The following is a 25,943-nucleotide window of genomic DNA, read 5'->3' as shown; positions in this document are numbered from 1 at the left end:
GCTTTGTGTTTACTTATACTTACAAAGTTATTAGCCCCGCGAGTCGCGAGTGTCGCGACCCGCGACTCTCGCGAATGCAGAAAATGACCCCCGCATCGGGGCATTCGATATCTCGCTCAAGTAAGCAGTTTTTTTCGATAGCCCCTAAACTGCGCATGCACATTATCGTTATTTTTGGTTATTTTATAGGGATTATCGAAAAAACTGCTTATTTAAGCGAGATATCGAATGCCCCGATCAGACTGTGTATCGAATGTATCGATACATTGGATACAGGTATATATATATATATATATATACATAAGTACGCTGTAAAAAAGAAGAGAAAAGAGTCCCCCGGCCCCCGCCCCCCCCTTTAAGTCTCACACACACATAGGGATTTTCAAAAAAACACAACATACACGTATATCTACAACGGCGTGCGTGCAAGCCGGCGTCTTTGTTTCATTCCGTTTGGAAATTCGCAATTACTTAGATCAGATTAGACTAATTATAGAGTACTTACTTAGGTACATAGAAGCACGTACAGACATGTCGTCCCCGTCGTCATCCTCGAAGGGTATGTCCAATGAACCGAACAACTTGCTGATGTTCAGGGCGGCTTTGTCCAACAGCTTCCAGGACATTGCCAAATGCGTGAGGTGAGACAATTCGTTACTTTGTTTCATTTTGATTTATAAGTGATCGTTATCATTTGTAAATACTTGACATATCAATATATTTTTCTTATTTTTTGGTTAGAAGAGAGGGGGCGAACAATTGTTCATGTACCTATGTGTATGCCATATACACCATACCAGTCCTTTGTCCTTTGACCTATTGTTCTCTCTTTCTATCTAGCCCCATCGTCGTTGATGGAGTTGTCGGAACAAAGAGACTCGTTATTCTTAGGTGTTTTAAATGTTTTATTTTTGAAATAACGTGCATCTAATCTTCAATAAGTGGCATAATTACACTATTCGAGCCAACACACGTGGCTATAAGGAAAAATGTCTTTTCTTCGTGTTATAAAACGATGTAGTGCTTTTGTTTACTTTTTACTCTATTACCAAAGCTTTAGCTTCTACTACTTCTTTTTAACCCGTAATATTGGAAATGATTTTTTTGGCATGTCCACTACGAATAATATAAATAGCAGCACACAGTAAAGTTTCGTCAAGAAAACGATGACCCAAGGCGAATGTATTTGACTAGGTCTGGATGACTGCAAATTTGTAGATTTTAATCAAATTGCACCCGTCCCGGCCTGATTAGATACATAATACTCAACAAGCTCCAACTATTTTCAAATCCAGGTCAAAGGTATGCATCACAACACTTAGTTTTTTTTGTTGTACATTTTTTAAGTATTTCTCTCAAAAAATATATTTTGATTTTAACCGTTGATCAAAAAAAATTCAAAAGTGATTCGAGCCGACACTAATTATAATTCTACTTGTCTTAGTATGTTTGCATTTTGAACAAAGGAAAATTTAATTTACCTTTAAGTAGGGGTCAAATCCAAGGACTTGTTTCTTGGTCAATTATAAACTCATCAATGTGAATGTTCACACATGTATTTCCATTATGATTAAAAAGTTATATGGTTTTAATAGTAAGTAAGAAAAGTAATTGGTAAAAACAGTTGCCCAACGAGAGTTTTGATACAGTAAATTTATATGATATTAAATATTTTTAACTGTTTATAATTGCAGTGAAGAAGAGTTTCTAAACATTTTTACAATGTTGGAGTCCAAAAAGTCGTTAGTAAAAAAACTACATAAAGTGATGGAAGAGGATTTACTAGAAGTTATGGAACAAGATTTACAAGAAATAGTGACTGATGAATGTTTAGTGGAAGGCATGAAAACTTTGTCAAAATTATCAGAAGAAACTACAGTACCCTCTGATATCAAATTATGGTAAAATAATGACTATGTTACTTTTTGTCATTCGATAAATTTAATATATAATTTCCAAATCAATTTTTAATTTAGGAGGCCACCAGGAGACGTCAATCTTCATTTAAGATCCTTAGATGCGGAAAAAATAAAAAATGAGTGTGAAAAGTTGGAATCTTACATAAGTAGTTTAAAAACGGAAAATAAAGTTCTGGTTGAAAAGGTAACGAGAAAAAGAGAAAATATACAACGAATACATGATCACATGAAACAATTGTTAAATATGCCATTCAAGTTATCGGAACTTGAAAACACTGCAAAGTTGAATCGAGAATGTGTCGAAAAACTGTACGACAATGTACCTTGACTATAAGATACAATCAAAACTGTAAAAACTTTTAAAATAACTGCTCAGTGTAACTTATTTATTAGATTGGTTTCCTCTTGCAGTAATTCTTCTAAATTCTTTTGAAGCCTCAGTAACGTTGCGGCACTTTTCTTCTGCGAAAATATGTAGACAACAAATGTATATACTTTTTAATATGAAAAAATACTTTAATAGCATCATAAATAAAATTTATACCTTCTGTATGTTGATCTGCATTTCAATGTCATTTAACTGCCTGGCCACATCTTCCTTTGCTTCTTTAGCTTTAGCCACTTTTTCCCTTAACTCATCTCTCTGTTTCCTTAGCACATCTACATTTCTTGTTGTATCATTTGAAATATTCTCCTGCCCTACTTTAACATGTTCATTCCAATATTCGAAAAGTTTGTCATATGACTTGTGTATTTCTTTCAGTTCAGTGTCAATGACTTTTGATTTCATTTCTGTATTAATAAGCACTGATTGAGCTTTCAACTGCAGTTGCTTAACGTTACTTATATTTTCTTCCAGAGCTATGAGTTTTTTATGATTTTGTTGCAGCTTCTCCTTCTGTTCTGCTATTTCCTTGTTAACTTTTCGGATTTCCATCAAAGTGTCGAACATAGTGTCAGACATCATTTTTCTCTGTTTCGACGAAATACGTACAACAAATACTGCAATTATTGTTGATAAAAACTAACGTTGATTTTAAACTATAATTGTATTCTTTTCAATTTAAGATTGCAAACAATGCCGTGATGACAAAAAATGGGACAAAATAAACATACAAACCTGTAAATTGGAAAAAAAATTTCCGTATCAATTACTGCGCATATGCGCACGCTAATACCTTTCTAAGTACTTTTACGAGCGATTGAATTTTTGCGCTTTAAAATTTGGCAGTTTTTTTCAGTTTTTAGATAAGATACCAGATGTCAGCACATTAAGCAAAAGATAAGTTTTTAAGCAATCAAATTTCTCACGCTAATTAGTAATTACAGACATAGTGGCTGAGAAATTCATTAACAAGGTACTTTACCCTTAACCCCTATTATGGAGTTTTTTAAATTTATGTGTAAATAAATAGTTAATAAACAACGGGACACACATTATTTGTTATTCTCTCACGCATCAACTCAATCGGTAAGCCGGTAAGGTCGGCACTTCATGTACCAACGAGCCAGCCATTCCGAAGAAGCCGCGAGCGCGCCATTGTATCGTGTGCGCCGTGATTTTTTTCCTGCGTTCGTTTTCACAGTTCACAAAGCCAAAGGATCACCTTTTCTACTTCTCATCAATTACCGCATCGTCTCTCAGTCACCCCAGTGACGCTTTCGGACGAAAATAGTAGTATAATACACCTGGTGTACAAACAAATAAGTTTCGTACTTATCGGATTCGTCATCTACGTCGACGTCGTCTTCTTCGAGGAGGTATGCTAACATTGTGTGTATATATAAGTATAGGCAGTATATATCTAAAGCTTGGTAGTTATATAGTTATAGGTATGGGACTATATGGTCACTATGGGAGTAGTGCAGGTGTATTGTTCTGTTCTGTGCCGCGTATGTGATGTATTATATATGTGCATGCCGCGCTAGCTAAGCTATCGATCGTCGCCGCGCGTTCCCCTCGCGTTGCTGTTCTTCCCTTGATCTCATCGGAATAACGTGGTTCTGTTTCCCCCCCCCCTTTTCACTCTCCCATGTATAGGGGTATCGTTCTGTTTTTTTAATTTCTCGTGGTGTGTGTGCCGCGCTTTATCACTCAAGCTTTGGAGGTTAGTTTTCTGAAGTGCGATCACTTTGAATCCGTTCCGAAAGAATTTTTCTGTCTACCCAGGTAAGAAGCTTGATTTTTTTTTACATATATGTTTGTGTGCATTGTTAGTGATTCTGGGAGAAGTGAAGTTTTTTTTCGTGCGCTTTTGAGGTTAGGAGCGTTCTCCTTAGAGACGCGTTATGAAAATGACGCGATGCTGCCTGAATCCATAGAAGAAGCCTCGTGATGCCTGCTATTACTTTCAATTGCCTTCCTGGTAGGCTTTTCCTCCGCCGCTCGAAGCTTCTTGTTTTTTGTTTTGTTTTTTTTTTGTTTTTTTTTTTTCTTTAAAGTAACTGAATGTTGCATTCGATTCGGTACTTTGCGAGCAAAGCCAGGCGTGCCTCTTTTTTTGGAGTCTGACTCTACCGGGTAAGGTCGAGGTCGCTGTTTTACGCTTTATTTCGCAAGTTATGTAAACTTCGCGATCTTGAGTTTTGTTGAGTGTTCCTCGGTGAATTATTGAAGTGTGAAAATTGCCTTCTTCAGAGATCGATTTTGTTTATTTTTAAAACTTCAACTTAAATGTTTTATTCATATAGTTATTGCATGCTTATGTCTCTGTTTGATTTATTCTTAGTGTAAGTAGGCATGCATAACAATCATCTCGGTAACATTTCATATAATGAACTTAGAACTAAAGTAAAGAGCAATTTATGTCTGAATATTTCAATATTGGTTTCTCAATGTTGTTTTTTTTTTCTTTTTTAACATTCCCAATCAGCTATGGTTGTATATGAACCATCGCATAAGATTAACTACATTTATCACTTTTGATACTTTACTTTTTTCTAGCTTACTACAATTATGTATGAAATCTTGTGCTAGATTATGAATGAAGTTATTTGAGTTTCGATTTAATGCACTACAAAACTAAGTTGCGACAATTTAAAACTTTTTAACGAAATCTATGATGAATAAAAATAATCATAAAAAATTTAAAATCATTCCGTACAGATCTTATTACAGTAATATTATAGACGTACAGGAAATGAATATAGTTTATCCTTCTTGTGTATTACTCATGTAATGTCATTAAGTACATTTTCATAGCAGATAAGTCTTTAAATTTATGTTTAGACAAAAAAACCAGCAGTTTTACTGTTTGTGTACATCTTTTTAAAACTTATTTTACTATTTAAGTTTAAAATACTTATAAACAGCCATGAAAGAACCGTAGATGAACTAGTGTATAATCTTATCTGCCTTATGATAAGATACAAGAACCAAAGAGGGGACGTTGAATAATATGAACACCCAAGTGCAAGAACCTATTGTACACTTATGCCTCGCAGAATATTTATTGTAATTAACAACATAAGAAATGCCCCAAGAAAGGTTCTATAAAGAATAAAAAATTATTAAACTGAACGTGAATTTAAAAACACAAAAGTTTAAGCATAAATTGCAAAATCTGTGCAGACATAGTGGACGGATTAACGAAGTGGTAGACGTGGTTGACGCGTTAATTTATTCAGTTCGTCGTGTGCGAGCGAGCGATATTTTCGGCAACGAGACGACGTCGACGTGTCTTCATTTCCTTTCCGCAAATTGCTCATTTTCCCCTCTGCTTTCCATCCTTTCGAACAGCGAAGGGTGCGAGGGATGGGACATTTTGAGTGAAATTGTCGGCCTATGTGTGTGTTATAATTTACAAATTGGAGAGAATCGAACAGGTGCGAGAACCTAGTATGAACTAACATTAATTTTCTTGCTCCATTTACTAAATAAGCTCAGTTTAAAATATTCTACTCTATCACGAGGTTTGCGCAAGTGCACGCGCGTGTCACGCGTGTAATATGTTAAATTTATGTTGAAAAATAAATTGGTGCATAAAATGGTGGTTCATAAAGGCATTAAATTCTCATGTTATTAGAAATGAGTACTTATACATTATTGAATAAAGCACAGAAGGAATTATTTTGGCTTGTGTGATTTTTTTTTTTTTTTTTTTTTTTTTATGAATTCAAAAACTTGCGCACTATTCCTTAGATTTTTGTTGATTTTATTTTAAATTACCTTAAATTATTTTTTAAATCATTATTCGCCATACAGATTGTTTCATTCCAACAAAATTTCTGGAAAATTTTTATATTAAACCCCTGGAATTCTGAAAAAAAAAAAAATTCAAATTTCCAGATTTGTAAGAAACCTGGTACTTGTAGGCACTAAATTTCGTATTTCTTATTAGTTCTTGAACTATTGATAGTCGATTGGTATAATGAAAATCACCCCACTGTGATTACGCTGCACAAGACTATAGTTATTAGCATTTCAATGAAATTGCACAATTACTCGCAACAATGCTACTTGACGCAATTTCACCCTTAATTTCAATAACGAAGTTAGCTCTCTTCTCAAAAGCCGAGTTATTTTTATCCGTGAAGGGATGGCGTTAAATTTACGGAAAATAAGCCCGTCGCGCTTTTCGAGGAGAACGGACGAGTAAAATATGCCACAGCGTTGCAACTGACTTCAGTAATATATGCAAATCACATTATTCGCCGCGGATAGTTTGCGGGCTCGATTTTAGGATGCATTTTTGTCGTCGCTCTGGTAATTGAGTCAAATGCTGGTCGGCCAACCTTCTAACTTCATTTAATTCATGGAAATAGTTTTACACCCTTTCGGAGAAGACTTTTCTTTTGTTTCCTTCTTTTTTATTGTATTTGTTTATACATACATACATGTCAGATACCTATGTGCTGTTTATGCCAATAAATAGTTATCTTCTGACTTTTTTTATGTCTGGAACTTGAGTCCTGATTAATTCCTTGCACAGCGATAAAGCACGTTCATAATAATTATGGTAAGAACTGTGTGTGTCATTTATTGACTGACTGATGAACTGTATGAATAATAAATATGATAACTTGATGATGTAAAAAAAAAAAACTGTAGTAAGGAGATAACTTACCTTGATCTTTTCAATGCTAACCAAAATACCAAAATAAATCGTAGTAAATTCTTTGAAGCCTTTAGAGAATAAAATCTAACAAAAGACCTTTTTGGATATTCATTGAAAATTTTATGAGGTATAGGTTGATTTAAAAAATTACCACAATCTAATCCATGTCAAAATCAAATGCCAGCATTGTCTGCAATTCTACTATACAATTATTTAAAAAAATACTTCTAGGTATTATAATATGGAATTTTAACTTTAATTTTTTAAATAAACAATATTCACCATAAATGCAGCTCATAATCATTCATTACATTTGATAGTTACATATGAACCACTTTGAGGACACTTTGCGGAACCAGAATTGTCGACAATTTAACAGTGTCGCACTAAGAAACTTATACGTGGCTAATATTATTGGCACACGATATTGTAGATTAAAGTATTTCTTTTACAAATTCAATTTTAATATTCAAGTATTAAAACTAAAATGCTAAAAGAATTGCTTGTGAGTTCATGCAATTTCTCTACAAAAATGAATAGTACTGATGTCTTGCAGAAAAACATGTAAAGCTCGGAAGAAGGAAAATGAAATTCCGAGTGTAGAAAAAACGCTTATCGAGCTCCAAGCCGAGTGTTTTGCCTCCCTTTCTTCTACTTTATTTGTTTTTTGCTAACGTCGGAAACAGACGAGAGCGTAGCGAGCTATTCATCAATCCTGTCTTCCTCACTGCATATTACTAGCAGTAGCAAGCACTGTGCACTGCTGCAAGCTTGAAATATTAATTTTTTTCCGGCGTACAAGTAAGTGGTGATTCATATTAGTTTTTAAAATGTTTTTTTTTTTAAGCGTCGCTTGGGATGGCTGAGTTTTGTTGAATTTTATTTCAACATAAATAGGTTTAAAAACTTTAACACTGTATAGTTGTTACATTTAAAGTTTTATTTGATGATAAAAATTAACTTTTCACCCGTACAACTTCTAAATAGGTTTTGCGTGGAATTATAAATTTCAACGAATAATTTTCTGAGTTTCAATAAAGTAACTTTTATTTTTATTTTTATTATTTTTGAGAAATGATATTTCTTTTCTCTAAAATATTATTGTTAATTACTTAATTACACCTTTTTATTGCTTGGTCGGCATTGACTGATTACTTGGTTTTTTTTACCTAATACCTATGGTAAGATATTTTTAAAGCATCTACTTATAATATTCGTTTCAATAAAAATTGAGATTATATGTTGTTTTTTTTAACATAATACATTTTTTATTTATTTTGTTCAACTCGTTTGCTCTTAGTTGTACCACTTTTTCTTGCTCAAGAAATTGATGTTGTTAACTATCAAAATGGAATACTTCACATAATGCATTATCACCCCAAAACTAACATACAAAAAAGGAAAATTAAAAAAAAAAAAAAATAATGATAATAATAATAATAATAATAATAATTAGCAAGACTTGTATTAAATTTACTCTCAAGATTATGTATGATGACAATAGTTAGATACTCTTTTTCAACATTATTTTTGTAATTTTATCATCACAACTACTGCTTTTATTTCTGGTTTACGTAAATTTTTATCTTTATAGCACATGCTTTAATTGCAGTTCGTTTAACGCGATGATTACGATCATCACTGGTTTTTAATCGGTTGCACGTATTAAACTCTCACTCAAATGCATAAAATTTTCCAAAAATGTAGGTGACCTATAAAATAAAATGTCTCATTATAGTTGTATGATCCATAATATGACCGTCCATACACATTCATCAAAATTCTATTAAAAAAAAAAAAAAAAAAAAAAAAAAAAAAAAAAAAAATTAATTAAGATATATAGCTGACCGCTTCCTGCTACTATTTATAGGCACAACCTGTTTTTTCCCTCTCTTTTCCTCGCTCTTTTCTATTTAATTTCAACAACGATTTGAATCAACTACGATAAATTTTCTTTACCGTGTCAAGGAAAAACAAAAACCCCTGAATGCCTTGCAAAAAATAGCAAGTTAAAAAAGTTCCTTATAATTTCAAAATAATACTTATAAAACTTGCATCGTATACACCAATGATAGTAAGTCGAGGCCACACCTAAAGTTCCTCTAACTTTCGACCGCCTATATATTCTACATACCCCCGGCAACAATATCCATCATCTGCCCAGCAATGAGGATCGATATTTTTTATAGCTTCCTATCAAATATGAGCCTCGTGAAAGTCAAAGAATTAACCTTGGTGTGTCTAAGTAAACAAACACAACGAGTGTCACAAGCCTGAAATTTTGGACTATCGTCAATTTCCAACATTTACTCTCTAGAAAAGGAAAAAAAATGCATGACTTATTGTCAACAAAAAATTTTTTTCATTTCAATTCTCAATACGTATACAGTTCAATAAGTAATCGTTTCGTTATTTTCCATCAAAAGAAACACAATTGTTATTCCTCCCTTCGATTTCAAAGGAAACTATAAACGACACGTGCGTAACGCGTTATGAATAATCAAAAGGTCTCGGCTCCTTTCTCGCTTTGCCCAGTTATTATTTATACTTAGAAAATTGCGGAATCGAAACTCCGCCTTTGTGTCCATTGGGTGGTAAGTTGGCTTCGCTAATAGGTAGTTTTGCTCTGGAGGGTAGAAAGTTTTGCGCGAATTATCTTTATTTCATGTTTATTGCCGATTCAGGTACGCGTGTATGTAATAACAAACGACGAAGAGGGTGGATTTTTTTTCCCTGTGGTAGTTATTAATTCATAAAACGTTAAGTTTGAGAGAGAGAGAGAGAGAGAAATTCGAATTCACGATGTTTTTCTTCGTGCACGGCTACTACGTACTCGCAAAATCGTATTGCGAAGTAATCAACGACTCGTTCGAATTGCATTATTTAATACCTACAAGAGCCACAAAACTTTTTTTTCTCATTCCTCTCTTGTACTATAGCACTCGTATCATTGAATTTCTGGATTTTTCAACACACGGATCACAAAACACGACTTATAATAAAATTACGCTAGACGTTTGTATCTTTTATTAAAATCTGGAGCATATTTTTTGCTACAACCTCGAAATCAAATTATTCCCTGAAATGATCTACTGACCTTTTTAAAGCCAAAAAAGTCCCAATCCCCTCCCCCAGTCAAGTCAAATCCCACGAAATTGTGGACAAAAAGATGAGCACCATGAGAGAAAATGATCTAAAAGGTTCAAAGGGTTTGAAAAGTCGAAGAAAAAGCTATAGCAGTTCTCCAAATAGAGGAAAAAAGGCTTGGACGTAGGTCAACGTCTCTCGTGCCACGTAGGTATAGTTGGCGCTGTGGGTGGCATTTCATCCCCCCCCCCCTATAGACGTATACACGTACTTATCACGTACACGCGCTCGTAATGCCCTGGACACGAGCACAACAAAGCGTTACCATGGTTATGCGCACACGTCGTGGTTGCCATCACCAAGGAGAGACCCTGTGCTGTACTATGGAATTCTAGCTCTATTACCGATCTTTTCGCATCACTGATTTGTCGTTGAAGGGGCGGGGGAGGGGGAGAAAGTGAACAAAAACCTTAACTGGAATTTTAGGACATCGAAGATTTAATATTATGTTGCATTGTTTATGAAAATTAATGACCAGAAAAAATGAGGAATACTCATTAATTTGCATATTAATCAGAGAGAAATATAACCTTTTTTTTATACTCATTAAAGTACCTACGGTCCTCTTTATTTTAAACTTGAAAAGCGTATGTAACTTTTATACGTAAAGCACATAAATGCATTTTTGGCATTTTTCCCTAAGAAAAATGTAATGGTCCGAGTTGTAAGTGGAGTTTTCATTTTTTACATTAAATACAAATTTTAAGATTTTCTTGGTTGCACATTAGATAAATTTATGCGTTCTTTTATCTAGGACGGTATTGTATATATGAAAAAATACTAATATTACAAATAAACTCGCAAATAAATAACATAAAATTACACTCGACGTTCTGATTCTGCGTATTTTCTATATAAAAAGGACCGTAAGTACATTCACGTACACGTTGACAGAATGTCATCATCAAGGTAAAGCGTAAATACTTTAAATCATCTCCTCAATGTCAATTTTTTAAATTAGTGTTGCTATTTACGGATCTTGCTATTTGCTATCTTGAAACTATCTTGTGACGAGTCGATCGGTAATAAATTTTCACTTTTGGAAATTTCATACTTTTTTCAGTCTCTCACTGATTGATCTTTTTTGCGTTGTTTAATCTGGCTCTGCTCGCTCGACTCCAAAACGCAAGCTGGAAAATGTATCATTTTTGCTTCCTCTCCCTTTCTGTCTTTTTCTGTCTTTATTACATCTGCCGGTTCGTTTACACAATCACGTGTAGGGAAATGAAACTTCGGCGCTGTGATTATTCGGAACCCCCATAGAGATTTTAGTGAGAAAAGGTAAATACTGTCTGCTCGTTACGGAATTGCAATTTTTTTGGTAGAGAAAATTTTTTTTTTTTCCTATTTGTATGGTATGTAGAAAGTGTTTTACACATTATATTCTTCTGATGTTTTTATAGCAAGATCAAAAATTTTTGAATATTCGCATAACAAAACATTTCGATGGTGATGCACTTTTATTGCGTCAAAAATAAAACGAATTTTTTTATGAGACTACGCTCCCTATAAAAACTTTTTTTCCTTTTAAAAAGCATAGAAAAAAAAAATTAAAAAACCCTTCAGGGAGATGTAAAAAAGCTCAAAAACAGTATATTATAAAATTTGATTTATCTTTAAGTACCATCATTAAAGATAAAAAAGATAGCACTGAAGTATGCTTCACACAAAAAAGTTTAATCCAATCTGAACTTACGATTTTTTTAAAACTTATTTCCTCATATTGTATGATGCTGAATTACATCAAACCCTTAATTTGAAAAAAAAAAAAAAAAAAACTTGTTATGAGTACAGTATAAGTAAAACAAAAATCATGTCAAACAATTCAGCTTTGACCTTAGGTACTCGATCCAATTATTGAGCCTCCAACGTATCCTTGAGAAAATTTGTCCTCCACCTTTTTATTTCTCCGCGAGTATTCGCTGTACTTAATCGCCTCTTTGTGCCCCCCAAAGGATTGAATTGCCTGAGCCATTGACCGAGCAAGGCAAGAGAAGCTTTTGATCTTCTGGACCGCTTAATGCATTTTATTGCGTGCTCCGCCTTTTGTCTTGGTTTGGCGAACTATACTACCTCCGTTGCTGCACTCGCTTGCCTTGCTTACTCGACTCAATTCTCTATACCTCGTGGGGATTAAATTATTTCGTATCTATCGGGAAAATTGGTAAAATCTAACATCCCCTTCCATTCCGTGTTGATCTTATGTTGCTATCCCTTCATGTACTGACAGAACAATGGGATCGTCTCTGTTTGCTGTGAGGAGTTTTTTGACTTTTTTTTTTTTTATTACGAAAGAAAACTTTAAATAGAATTTTTTTTATCCGTTTCAAACGACTTTATTCTGTATATAATTGATTGTAATACCATGTGTCAATTAAGATAATGATCCCATCTCCGTGGTACAGCCATGTATTTTCTTTCCTAGTAGAAAAAATGAAAAACAATTCAACACAAACATTTAAAAAAATATTTTCAAAGAGACTCGTAGCTAAGCAATTTCCAGGCTTCACCCAAGACTTGAATTTGTCTCTTTTTTTCGTAGTCTTGGATAAAAAGCATTGTGAAAAAGACATAAATATGGGTGAATTATATTTTTTTAGGATTTTTTTGTAAGTAATAAGCTAACGCTATAGATAACCATAGCGAAGTTTAACAACATGACATAAAAAGAGTTTTCTTTGATCAAGATACTAAAGTGCGTGGCGCTCAATCCAATCAAGCTAAAGTTTCGCGTTTGTACCTTTACAACTCTCGAACTGAAGCGCACTTACATAGTCACTTTCAAACTTTAACGTTGAAACGGGAAAAGAAAAATAAAGCGAGGCGCGCACAATGCTTGCCTCGCCACAATTTGCCGATTCGCGATGCCTTACGAAGATTCGACGTTTTCTTCGTTTGGTGATTTTTTTCCCTCTCGGTTTCTATACACCAACACGTACGACTTATTTGCTAGTGTTTGAAAGTACCGCGATCAGAACAACACAAAAATTAGACTTTTGCAAATATGTGTTGAATAAACGTTATTATGTACCTTTGGTTACTTTCTCACGAGGTTCTTTGTTTATCCTCCCAAGAGATTTTTACATTACATGTTTTCCTTTGAAGAAATTGGGCCTTGTACTAGACCTTGAATTTAAGGTTCGATTAAAACAATGTATATCTAGAAAACAACATAAGTTTCAATTATTATTACTTGTTAATTAAAACAATATCCGTGTACTTTACTGTAATACTAATGCAGTGAAGTATCTAATCATTTGGTCACATCACATCACATTTGGTTTTGGTTTTTGCTGTGCGCAAGTATGAGCCAAGCTAGATCTTATTTTAAAATTCATACGCGCACATTACGTAAGAACTCTTCGTAGCTCCTGTATTGGCATATTTCCATATCAACTCTTCGCATCTGCCCATTGAAAATCAAAATTCTAATAATAAAACCTTTCCCTCCCAAGTCGTCAAAGTTGAAACGTCCACCCACAGATGAGTGAAAAAATTATACTCGTGATCTTCGAGAAAAACAACTTTCTCTCTCGCACCGACTTAAAAATACCTTTAATTTTTTTAGATCCATTCAAGTAGAAATTTATACACGTTGTTATGGCATTTCAAATCAACTCCAATGGCACCTTTGGAAACCTGAATTATTTAAAATAATTCATTTTTCCTACATTGGGCATTTTTTTTAACCTGAAGACATCTACTGCATTTTCAGTAGAAATAATATATTTCAAAGTTTTACAAAAAATTGATGAAAAATGGTACGGAGAAATTAATTAAGTATATCATAATTTTTTCAAAGAAAAGTTCCATTTGCAATTCATCCTTGTCCTCATCTTTCAATTGTAAATTCAAGCAACAATTTGCAGTAAGGTAATCAATATCGTAGTCAGAACTATACGTTTAGGAATAAAGTATGTATGATTCTTTATCGCCAAGTTTTTCTGTCTTGAATAATAAAACTTTGCACGTATAACTTTCAATAAATCTTTAATACTGTAAAGAAAAAAAAACTAATTTTACTAAATTTTACGTAATGATAATGAGAGATACTTTTTACCTCGCTTTTTACCTATTTATTTTTTTATGCAATTTTAATTGAAATAACTCACGGAGCAATGATTGTGTCTTTGGCAAATTCTCCATAAAAGTAATCACATCGAGCTTGATTAATATTATAGTTAACGTTAACGTTAATTGTCTTTACAATTAAGGGAAGTCTTATCAATTTTTTCGGAAAATACCTAAGTAACCTCAAAAACTTGCATTTTTAATATTGAAATATGTGGAGTGAACATATTTACTCATTTATGATTCAGTAAAACATTATGAAACAAAATGTATTTATCCAAGTTAAGTTATTGTGTATTTAAATATATAAGTATTAGCTTTGCTCAGACTATACTCACTCGCGCGAGAATCGCTATTTGTATGCATCCATCAATTATTTGATTTCACATCTCGAATCAAATAATATCCATTTGATATCGTAATCATTGCAATTAAATAGCCTCAACTTTATATTTATACGGGATTAAACCATCTATTCAGTCCCAAGTCAACACACTTATTCGATTAGCACACCCAAAGCAGTAAACCAAAAAAAAAAAAGGCTTGAATAAAAATACCTATACGTTAATAAATTAAATAACGCTCTCCTCGAAGCAAATAGTGCTCTCGAACAAACTTTCGTAACAACTCCGAGGAGAGCCACGGCCTGTTTTTCCACCAATTTCCTAACGCCGCGTCTTAAGGGAGCAAACTCACTGTCACCAGTGCAGCTGCAAATACGTTCTTTTATTTTTTAACGAATGGCTTGCTCACTTACGCAACATACTACCTGCATATCGGTGCCTGTACCACATAGTGTAGGTCAACAGTCCTCGTCGACGAGGATTTATATATATTATGCAATGGGAAGCCGTAAACGCAAATAAGTCTTTTTTCTATCTCTCTTTCCGTCTCACTGCTCGATCTAGACAAAGTAGCGGAAGAGAAGCATGCCGTTACGCGTTGTACAACATTAGTTGAAGGAAAAAATAAAGTCTTTTCGAAAAAAAAGGTGCGTGGGCCATCGGGGAGAACTTTATTTGGTGTTTTTCTACCGACGTTTCTGCTGAAATGGCCCTGGTTCGTCCGCGCTACTTCTATTGACTGGTATCCAACGCTTACGTCATTTGTTTTTAACGTTGGAGATTGGGTGACAGGATAAGCTAGTTTGAAAACGCGTGCAGTAACTTATTAGATACATGTAATACACGTATACGTTCCTCCTTTCCCGATACATACGTCTGGATTGTCATTTTCGTCATAAATTTTTGCTTTTTTTTTTTTTTTTTCAAATGTGCCACTCATTTGCATTTTCTCCTCGCATTTTTCTACTGTAACACCGTGATAACTTTTGTTGACAATTTCTCAATTCCACCCAAACTGCGAATAAACAATATTTCCACATAAACATATATATTACTTTACAAATCGCTGTACATGTAAATGCCAATTATAAACGAATACATACGCACCTTCAAAAATGATGAAAAAGAGACTTGGTCGCAATATCGATTTGTAGAGTCACTCGTGCGAGAGATTAACTGTCCCTCTTGTATGTGCACAATAACTGAACATGAACATTCAGACGGACTACTTGGCCTTGCAAATTCCTACGCGCGCCTTGTACTCTTGCTCTTTCGATCCTATATTCGAGATTGGGTGTAAAAATGGAAGCGATTTTTTGTTGTTGTATTGGTTCTGCTGCTATCAATATACTGTTCTGAAAAAAAGTATGATAATGTCATTGTAGAGATTGAGTTTTCAAGTGATACGTACAGAGCGAGGTTTTCCATAGGCAAGTGTGTTCAAGCTTAAAAGGTTTTAAAAGATGAATTGTAGATTGTTCAGAAGACAAAGTTATCTTCTGTACTTGTCACCTTTTGGTCCTCGTTTTGGTCCATATCGAGAAAAAAAACCTATTATTTTCCAGTCTATTTTTAAATTATCGGTTCCCGAGTTATTTTATATGTATAAATAATTTGTTTTACTAAAAATATTCCGATACCATGCATCCCTGAATGTCTCTGAAACCTTTAACTTGAATTTTTAATTATTATTGTTGGAAAAAAAAACTCCAGAAGTGCATTAATCTTCAAATCAAAAAAAATTTCTATTAATCCCCTTGCACTTCCTCGTATCGCATTTGCACTTCCTCAAAGCCCGTTCAAATACTTTCTCAAACTGCTTCTTGCCCCAAACGCTCGTCAATTCTAAATTTGTTCCCAACCTTTTCTCTCACACCCTTCGTGCCCCATTACCAGAAGCTCTAAGGTGCTCATATTAACTGGCTAAGGCCCGCGCCCGCGTACGTACCATAACAAACCGTACGCGCCCCATTAATCAAAGCTCTCGCCTCTCGAGCTGGCGCTGTTGACACTTTTGACACTTTTGACGGCTTTTCCGGCTTTCTCACTTGAACTCGTCTGTTGATTTAGCTGGACCGAGGAAAATTCCTCCGACCGAAACAAATATCTGGTTGTACTGCAATGTGTGCATGGGGGGGGGAGGGTGTGTAGTTAATAGGTGGTGTTAGGCTCGTATATTTTTAGAAGCGCGTATAACTGACCCGTAGATTGTGGTTTGATTCTTGCAGCTTTTGAGTCTCAATAAGACTTCCGAAGGCATTTCGAAGCCTCACAAGATTCAAAAAAACTCTGTGAAGTAAATCACGATGATATTTCAAGAGAATTCGAATGATGATTGATTACGATTGGAAATGATTTCTGATGATCTTAAATGGTCCCGAGAGACTTAAGATCCCGAAAATCTTAAGTCAGTCGTTTAAAAGCTGCTGCGAAATTTTGAAATTTGCATTTTGTAGTTTATACTTTGGAATGAGCACTGAAGAAGCTCAGCTTGACGTGTGTATTTTACGGTCGTTTTTAGGAACAGAGACGAATGTCTTTCCCTTTGGACTTTGGACGTACGTTTTAACTTACTGCTTCCGAAAAGTTACTGCTCCATGTACACAAAACTATCAAGTTCAGACTGCAGTGCGTATACGCGAAAGAAAGATAGTCGTCGCATGGATTTCAGTGCCCGCTTTTGTGTTCCCTTGGTCCATTGTTGGTTTTCGCTGATTTATTATCAACTCCATTACCAGCATTTTTCTCGAAAGGTCTGTGCCTTTGTTGCGCTGTAGGGTATTTGTTGTTATTAATTTGAAGATGTTGCTGCGCTCGAGACGATTTATAAAGCGATTAATAAATACGTCAAGGGGAGGTAGAGACAGATTTATTCATATTTTGCAAATTTCTACTTGTGGTCGTTTGCTTTGCATGTCGAAAGTCGAGTTGAAAGTGTTATAATATTGTCCGCTTTTCGTTTAAACGTTTCAGGGTTGAGTGTTTATCATTTTCAAATGAATTTGATTTGTTACTCCTATAGGAAATCGGTTACCTTTGAGTACATACAAGCGTTATTTTTGCAGTTTTAAGGATATCCAACGAACGATCGCAAGTTTCGTATTTCAGAGTCATTTAAGTATAAAAATATTAAAACACAGCATCGATACGAAAAATTCCTGTGACATGTAAAATAGTTTTTTCAATTTGTTGGACCCGTTTTTTAAGGAATATTGGAATAAATTGAAAAACTAAAACATAAAATTAATATGAGTTTACCACGACATATTACTTATATTACAACAAAAATTTGTAGTTTAATTGTAGCGCACAGGTGCATTTGTCAAGGATGAAAAATGAAGATTAAATTTTATTATGTCGTGTGGCATACAAATCAAAAATATAAATAATGGAACTAAGCCTAACTTGTTTGGTCAAAAATCATGAAATGTAGCCACCACTTCATACATGAGTTTGACATCTATTAAGCGCAGTGCAATTATTCAACAGCCTTTGTGGTTCGCATTTCCTGAAGACAAGTTAATAAAAAAATTTCCTTTTGCAAACAAGTGTTTAATTTAATCGTGCAAAAGAGACAAAGGCCCTGTGCATACTAGCTGCGCATGTATAGGTAGATACACTTGGTGAGGCTGGAGCTTTATGAGCTTACGAGCGGCTTTGCTCATGTTGTGGTGAGTGGTATGCGGATATAGCTGTTAGTAAGCTCAAACAAGCTTTAAGAGATGAACTCGTGATTTTGGCTATCGAGGGACGGATTTGGAGATGAATTATTTCTGATGTGTCCTTATTCTCGACACTCGTTCACATGGGTGTATTGTCTATTATGTTTGGATTGTCAAGTGCCGTAAAATACCTATTCATACATATACCAAGCGTCTGAAAGTACAATTTCGTAAAAAAGAAAATGTCTTTTGGGGAAAAAGCGAAATTTCTCGATTTTGCCTTTTTGAAAGTGTGTTACATGCACTTAATAAAATACCTACGCAGTTTTCAGAGAGAAAAACCTGTCTTTTCCAGCTTAGTTGCAAGTAACTCGTTTCACAGCGCAATCCCTTCTCAAATAAGACTAGTAAAAAAATTCCTCGAATACTTTCTCATAATCATTTATTTACCTCTTCACTGATTTTTAGCGGATTGTTTCTAGCTAACTTCCAAAGTTAAACCTTAAGTTTATGCATATATAGTTTAAAAAAAAAAAAAAATTTTAATGTCCTCCTTTTATCAAGTCAGTATACGTATGCAGTGAATATACTGCGCCCTAAGACAAATTGGCACGAAGCGCCAAAGGCACATAAATGGAGTGAGAGGCATCGCCCGACTAATCGCGAACCAACCAGCCGTGTAGTCACGAAACTGAGTGTGCAACATGCACTTTGTGAAAACAATGGTGTGGCCCCGGAAATTAAAAATAAATAATCATCTGGAAGCAGCAGCTGCATCGCGTACCAATTGCGATCACCGCCGTTGTTTCTTTCAACTGTGGCTTTAAAATATTTCACCTACTCCTCCTCCTCGAATCTCCCGAGATTTACGAGTGCAGCCTCTTTCCTCTTCGTCTTCTGCTCTGGAGCTTCTTCCAGCTTAAAATTTGTTTAAAACCCGGCAAACGAGACTTCTCGTATGCAAAACTTAATTTCAAGAATTCAATTATTTTGTTTTTCGAGTTAAAGAGGAGATTCAGAAGTACATGTGACCTTCAATACCAGTATTTTAAGATCAAGTGGTGTTTAATTGGTACTGGGTCGTTTAAATTTTCATTTTATTGAGAACTTTACCCTGGTAGAAAATTACTACATAAACTGGCTAGAAACCCATCAATGTACATACTTAAATGGGCTTATAACACGTGACGAGTTTCTAGCCAGTTTATGTAGTAACGTTTCTACCAGGGTAGTACGGTAACGTTAATGATGGGAGAATTCCAGAGGCTTCGGCTTGTGGCAAGATTTTTTTTTTTTTTTCAAAAAGAGTACATACTTGTAATATTTTTAAATTTCCGACGATTAAAAGATGTTGCACACATTTCATAATTCAAATATAAACATAATTTCAAATTTAATGTGCACTTGATTTAATCAAAATTTGTGTTACTGTTTCAGATAAAGACAACGATTTACACTCCGTCATTTTTGCTGGGACCATTGAGTGCTGTAAGTATAATACAATATAATAGCTTACAAGGGTTGTTGCTTCATAAGACAGCAACGTCTCACAATGTAAAGCTCCAAATAAAAATGTCGATTTACTTTCAACAATTCACAACATACGTTGCACACCAAATTTTTGGTAAAAAAAATCTTTTGTATTGTATATTGTAGATTGTATATTATAGAGAATGTGTCTATTGTATGAAATCGCTCACAAATAGTTCACTGAATATCAATATGCCCATGTCCCTACGTGAAACATTATATTATCACATTCGTCTTATCGTATAATTTATGTCCCTTCTCAATGAATAAATCGGTGATCGATTTTTATGATTACACAACTTCAAACAACTAATTTTTATTTATAAATATACTTTATAAGTAACCTCAGGTCTTCACAACTTTCACGCCTACTTTATCAGTGTATCAAGTTTCATCAATAACTGATTCCTCAATATACATAAGTATATTTCTCAACATAAGTGTCTTGTAATTTTGCATGTATTTAAAAATAGTAGCTAGTCGCTACTCGTAAAGGACACGAATGAGAATCCTCAAAAATCTACTCTTCACATCAAGTCACTCATTACATATAGCGATATGTGTTTTGTTTTGTGTCTACTTCTCGGTGTCCCGTTACCTTTCTGAAACGAGCGATCGTAAGTATAAATAGTACCGTCCAAAATTACCGAGGCCTCCTCTCATTGTCCCCTCTTTCATTAAAGCGTGTGCTTCAAAAGTTTCCGCCCAGTATTCGTGGGAGTGAGCGGAGAAAATAAGAATCGGCCTTAACCTTGACTTTGCGTTGGTATCCGTGTCTGTGAAGTGTGTTGTTTGTTGGGTACGGCCTCTTAATGTTCGAGATTAATCGGACCAACAAGTGATCGTCGGGTGTCCCTGTTTTCTCTCTCCATCGTCTGGACCAGACTTTCACTTTTGTTCGGCAAGGCAGCCGAGACTATACGTTATATTGTATGTACTGTGTGGCCGGTTGCAAGCATATACTCCATTTATACGGTACTTGATAGTTTTGATGTTGTTACATATACACAAGTAGATGAATTAAGTAACTGGCGTGAAATTTCTTTTTTTTTTTTAAGTAACTGAAATGACGTGATTCCACCTTCGACTCTTGGTTACGCCAACCTAATCATTCAATCAAGTAGATTATGGTTTCATGAAATACACGCACCCACGCAAAAGTAGATGTTTGCACGAGTATACATGCACACGCAACTTAAGTTCAACTTCATGTGCCAAAGTAAGCCACGAAATTAAAAAAAAAAAAAATTCCACAGTGTGTCTGTTCATACGGGAAAAAAAGATTCCAGCCTTCGTAAAAAGTGGGCGCTCAGGCACGTATGTTGCAGCGAAGCTGTTCCCTAATTATAAAATCAAGTGTCCTTCCTACTCGACGAGTGAAGGTATACGACATGGAGGAAAAAAGAAGTGTGTTAAAGGTTACAGAGCACACAATGGAGGTACGATGTCGATGCTTGCGCGCAATGTGCACAATAAAAGAGAGGCCGAGACGGTGAAAAGCACTCTCAAGTGGCTCTACCACTCAACAAGCCGGCGCTTTTTCGTGTAGTCGAAGAAGAATGGGGATGCATCATACGTACTGGGTCTCTCTCTGATTATCCCTATCCTAGAAGCTTTTTTTTGGTAGTAGTAGTCGTCGTAGTGGTAGATTTTTTAAGGGGTACGAAACGGGAGAAACAAATGAGGTACTGTTTGAGGAGCTTCCATCTATGCGACTTGGCCCTTTTTATCCTAATTGTCCAGGTCAAACGTTGAAGCTTTTGCTCTAAAAGTCGATAAAAATTGCGAAACAGCACAACTCATGGTTACAAACAATCCTCTTTTGGATGGTGTATTCAATTTAGTTGGAAAAATTAATCACGTGCGTTTAAATGAAAAAACAATAAATTTTGTTTAAGAAAAGCTCACATTTCTATGTTTTGAGATAACGTTATCTTCAGAAATTACAAAGGTAACGAATATTTTACTTCTCACTAATTTTTTCCTATTCTAGTGAAAAAACTAAAATTTATGTTCAAGAGTAGATAATAAATAAATAACAAGATACTTGAAGATCTGAAACGCATAAAAAATTAAGTAGTGAAACCCTTTGCTCTTTTGTACATTTCATTACTGCAATACTAGAGATAAAATATTCCGAAGTTAGCTATTTGTAAACAACAATTTCTGCTTTTTTGTTCATTTTTATTAAGTTTTTTATTATACGAAAGAAAGCATTTTTACGAAGAAATAAAAAATTGTGGACCAAGTCCACACTGCCATTTGATTTTTCTTTTAGAATAAGAAAAAGGCGCTAAAAAACTCCAATACTGCTTATTTCGATGATTGGAAATAGCTCATTCGCTGTTGTATTGTATAACTAAAAAGACAAAAAAATATTCGCACACTAGTGTTAGTACGTCACTTGTGGTAGGTACACGCAAAAAAATTTTTTTTTTTTTAAACTTTCAATAGTATTTTACGATCAAACGTCCAAAGAAAAAATTACATCGACGATCTTACAATTAACAATACAATAGTTTAGCTATCACCTGTATTTCAACTATAATTATAAAAAAAACTTTCGAAAAACCTCTTAAACATGACTTAATTCTTGGAACTCCAGTTCCCTCGTTTCGTCACATAATTTGCGAATTCAGTTTGATATTTCCCCCGCTGACCTTACAAGTTCATATTATGGCCGTATATCCCTTGGAACTTTTAACACCGGAACAAGGCTATATTCAAGTACAACAAAGCTGGAGGTAGAAAAAATAAAGCGCGAAACATTTCAACGAGAGATATACAGGTAGAAGGGAGGCAGGGAGACAGACGTGCAATTTGTTGTCGTTAACAATGCAAGAGCAGCGCAATTGAAAATGAAAGAGCCGGAAGACTACGCTGGGGAGCTTTGTCAGCCCCCCCCCCCCAAAGCTCGCGAGGAGTCGCGGGCTGTATTTTGCGTGAAGAAAAAGGGGAGCCAACGCACCTGTCTGGGCACATATACATATATAATGCCTTTCTTCGTACTTGACGATGGCGGTGTCCTTTTTCTTCGTATAATTTTGCACGCTTCCTATTTATTTTCAATGTCTGATGGATCATAATGACTCGATGCTGATCAATAGATTGTCCCTATTTCATCACATCATATTTTAGTTTGCCACAGCAACTTAAAAATAAACGACTTTTTAAAAATATTCTCAAGACATTAGTTCAATGCACGTGTCTGTGAAGTAAGCGCAGTCTGTGTATTTTTACATACAAGCAACACCACAAAGTTGTCGAAAAACAAACTTTATCACGTAAAAATTGTACAATCATGTAAGTTAACGCTTAATAAGCAACGTCAGTTTCATTCATCGAAACTAAAGGAAAGAAATTAATTTTGATTCTAGATTTTAGTAATGTTACAAATAAGCCTGTCCTAATTATAATAGGTATTAGTTTTGAAAGTCATAAAATCAAGATAGCCAATTCAGACGACATAATCTTACTAACGACAATAAAATGTGAACCACCAAAATTCATCTACATTGTTTCATGTATTCATGTATGCAAGCATCCAGCCAGCCAGCAATTTTTTATAGCAACTTCAAACCCTTATGTTAAACTTGGTAACAATTACGCAGAGAGCACCGCTGTTCACAATTTAGCTGCTGATTCGCGTGGGACAATGCAATAGCATAGCGCTGAACACGTCACAGATACGTGTACTGCTTGCTGCTTCCTTGCAACCCAAGTTAAACTTGGTCTATGCTATACTAGGGATGGCTTTCAAAAGGGAACTACTGGAACTAAACCATTATCTCAGTAGTGACGACTTGTTCGCCACGTAAGCTCCAAGTGTGTCGCTTTAATTTTTCACGGTGAAGTGGTGAGCGGGGAAATACTTGGGAGAGAGACACTTGCCGGGGAGTACAAAGGAGAACTGACACTGCTGATTGTGCTTTTGTGGGTTCGTTCGAGTGCAAAAAAAGAGATATTTTGTGTGTTTGAAAATAACATTAAAAAAAAAAGTTTTTTTTGTAAGTGTGACAAATGTTTAAGCTTCAGGTCACCGAGAAAACTCTTATTTGGGAAAATTTTTCTTTATGTCACCATAATCATGTAATTGTTGTACCGAAGTTTTTTGTTTTTGTGTTGGCGACCTATTACAACTTTTGTTGAAAAATTACAAGTACTACTGTTAGTTCGTCTTTTCACGTGACAACATGATTTGAAACAAAATATTTTTAGTGTCTATTCTACTCAAAATTAATGCTTTGCTATTAGTCATTGTAAATTCATAACATACTTTAATTTAAAAAATTTTTGGTTTACTCGTAATATTGATACGGTATTTTTTGACTTGAATATAAAAATTTTTTGTGCTATTTCACTTCCAATTAACATGAGTACTTGGACGACTTTAACTACATCCCCTACATCCTGAAATATTATCCATGTAATGTCGAGTACTATCCAGTTAAATGCGACATGAATTTGCCGTAATCAATAGAGCAAACATTTTTTGGACACGGAACTTTGTAGAAGTTGATGAGTAGAAAATTTTAAAAATGTACTATAACTCTTTTGTCTGATTGTCAAATCAAGAAAGGAAAAAAACATTTTCATGTGAACGCAGTGCTTATTCAGCCAAGTTGAAATATCTTACCGATTTTCACGTGGTGGAAATAATTCGATAAATTTCTACTATTCTCGATTCTAAACTTCGTTCGCAAAATAGTGGTTTATTTCTTGTTACTTTATGGGAGGAAAAAACACCCTCAACACGTGTTCAATCCCGGGACTCAAAATTAAAAAAAAAAAATCCCCCGCTCGAAGTGCACGGTTTGCAAGGTATATATCCCTCCGTACCCCTCGCAACGCTCGCTCGACCGAAAAATTAAAGCGGCCGCCAAAAGAAAAAAATCTCTTACACGATTTTCATCAAAGTCTCCACGAACGAAAAAAGATATCCTCGAGCACCGGGTACACGTAAAACACTCCACCCTCCCACGCCCCTGACGTCGACCCCCCCCCCTCCCCCGTCTCTTGGTGTGCGTCGCTCTAGCATCCACCGACAGCTAGCCACCACACACGCTACCATTAATAATTCACTCGCGAATCCATCTCTAACCACCGGCTATACCTTTTTCCTCCCCCTACTACCCTCGTGGAAAGACGACGATTCGACCGCGTCCGTGTGTATCCTCTCGACTCCCGCGAGTATATTAAACGAGCGTATAGGCGTGTACATACGCAAGTACGGAAAATTCACCCCCGCGCGTAAATATATAAACGCACAATATTAAACGGTGAGAAGGAAGACCAGCAACTATATCCCTCGTAAGGTATAGGAAAAAAAGAAAAGTGTGGATAAAACGATATGAACGCGCTGTTCGATACGCGAAGGAGAAGAGAGAGCCACGTGCGTTTGCGCGTAATTGTACGTAATTGCGGGTTGGGCGTGGGGAAATTGGTGAGTAAATTTAATACGATTCCTCGCTCTCGCGTTTTTTTATCGGTTGGTTCAGTGTCCAGTCGGTGTGTAATGACACGATACAACGAGGGTGCATCGCAAAGACAGTTCACGGGAGGAGGTGGTGCACAGCACCGATGAAAGTTTCAGCGAGGCTAATTGACCGCTTTGCGCTGCGGCTACGCTCATGCATCAATGATGGACAGGGAGAGATGAGAGAAAAAACGACGGGGGCACGTGTGGCCGGAACGATGGGGGAGTAATTGAGCTGTATTATATGGGCTCATAGTTTTTTCGTTTGTACTTTTGTCCCTTCCTATGGTGTTTTTTGACAATTGCATCTTTTTTACCTTTTTATAGGAGATTTTACTGTTAACATTCACAAAATAAAGGCTACTTTTACACATTTAGACCCTTTCTTGATGCTAATTCACTAGAAACTATATTTTTTTCATACTTTACGCAAATTCAAACAAAATATTTCATGACAAAATAAAGGTAAGACAGAGAAAAAAAAAAAAACCTAAGGACAGCCTTTACGGCAGTAGCAATTGTAGCAAGAATGAGAGTCTATAAGTTCGAAGCGGGGAGGTCGCATATTACGTACACGTATGGTCAATTAATTATGCAGAGGTTGGAGAGTGACGATCGATGTATGAACGAACGTTCGTATAATATACAAAAGCGAGCGCGGTGTTCTCGCATGAAACATTTATTGATGTACCGTGTGTGGCCAGTGCAGGTGGTTTAATTTTATTTCTAAATACTCG

General features: G+C 35.3%; 2 protein-coding genes across 2 annotated transcripts; one reads left to right on the top strand and one right to left on the bottom strand.

Moving 5' to 3' along the window:
• Positions 1-381: 381 nt before the first annotated feature.
• LOC106637248 (uncharacterized) lies at positions 382-2,439 on the top strand. Its single transcript, XM_014349960.2, has 3 exons — positions 382-641; positions 1,695-1,901; positions 1,977-2,439. The coding sequence occupies exons 1-3, from the start codon at positions 532-534 to the stop codon at positions 2,245-2,247; spliced, it is 588 nt and encodes a 195-aa protein (XP_014205446.2). The 5' UTR covers positions 382-531; the 3' UTR covers positions 2,248-2,439.
• LOC106637347 (uncharacterized) lies at positions 2,292-2,886 on the bottom strand. The gene is made up of 2 exons (XM_014350095.3): positions 2,464-2,886; positions 2,292-2,381 (listed from the first exon to the last, which is right to left on the bottom strand). The coding sequence occupies exons 1-2, from the start codon at positions 2,884-2,886 to the stop codon at positions 2,292-2,294; spliced, it is 513 nt and encodes a 170-aa protein (XP_014205581.2).
• Positions 2,887-25,943: the final 23,057 nt, after the last annotated feature.

The sequence above is a fragment of the Copidosoma floridanum genome, unplaced genomic scaffold, assembly GCF_036245765.1.
Source record: "Copidosoma floridanum isolate Cflo_tuat_1 unplaced genomic scaffold, Cflo_Japanese_pri ptg000012l, whole genome shotgun sequence".
Taxonomy (NCBI): domain Eukaryota; kingdom Metazoa; phylum Arthropoda; class Insecta; order Hymenoptera; family Encyrtidae; genus Copidosoma; species Copidosoma floridanum.
The sequence above is the reverse complement of the archived record's forward strand: the minus strand, read 5'-3'. Positions and strand labels throughout refer to the sequence as shown.

What these genes read in the sequence shown, in the direction of transcription:
- LOC106637248 (XM_014349960.2), top strand. Translation starts at nt 532, where the DNA reads ATGTCGTCCCCGTCGTCATCCTCGAAGGGTATGTCCAATGAACCGAAC. An exon ending in GACATTGCCAAATGCGTGAG is followed by an intron (nt 642 to 1,694) that starts GTGAGACAATTC and finishes TTATAATTGCAG; the next exon opens with TGAAGAAGAGTTTCTAAACA. An exon ending in CCCTCTGATATCAAATTATG is followed by an intron (nt 1,902 to 1,976) that starts GTAAAATAATGA and finishes TTTTTAATTTAG; the next exon opens with GAGGCCACCAGGAGACGTCA.
- LOC106637347 (XM_014350095.3), bottom strand. Translation starts at nt 2,886, where the DNA reads ATGATGTCTGACACTATGTTCGACACTTTGATGGAAATCCGAAAAGTT. An exon ending in TGCAGATCAACATACAGAAG is followed by an intron (nt 2,382 to 2,463) that starts GTATAAATTTTA and finishes ATATTTTCGCAG; the next exon opens with AAGAAAAGTGCCGCAACGTT.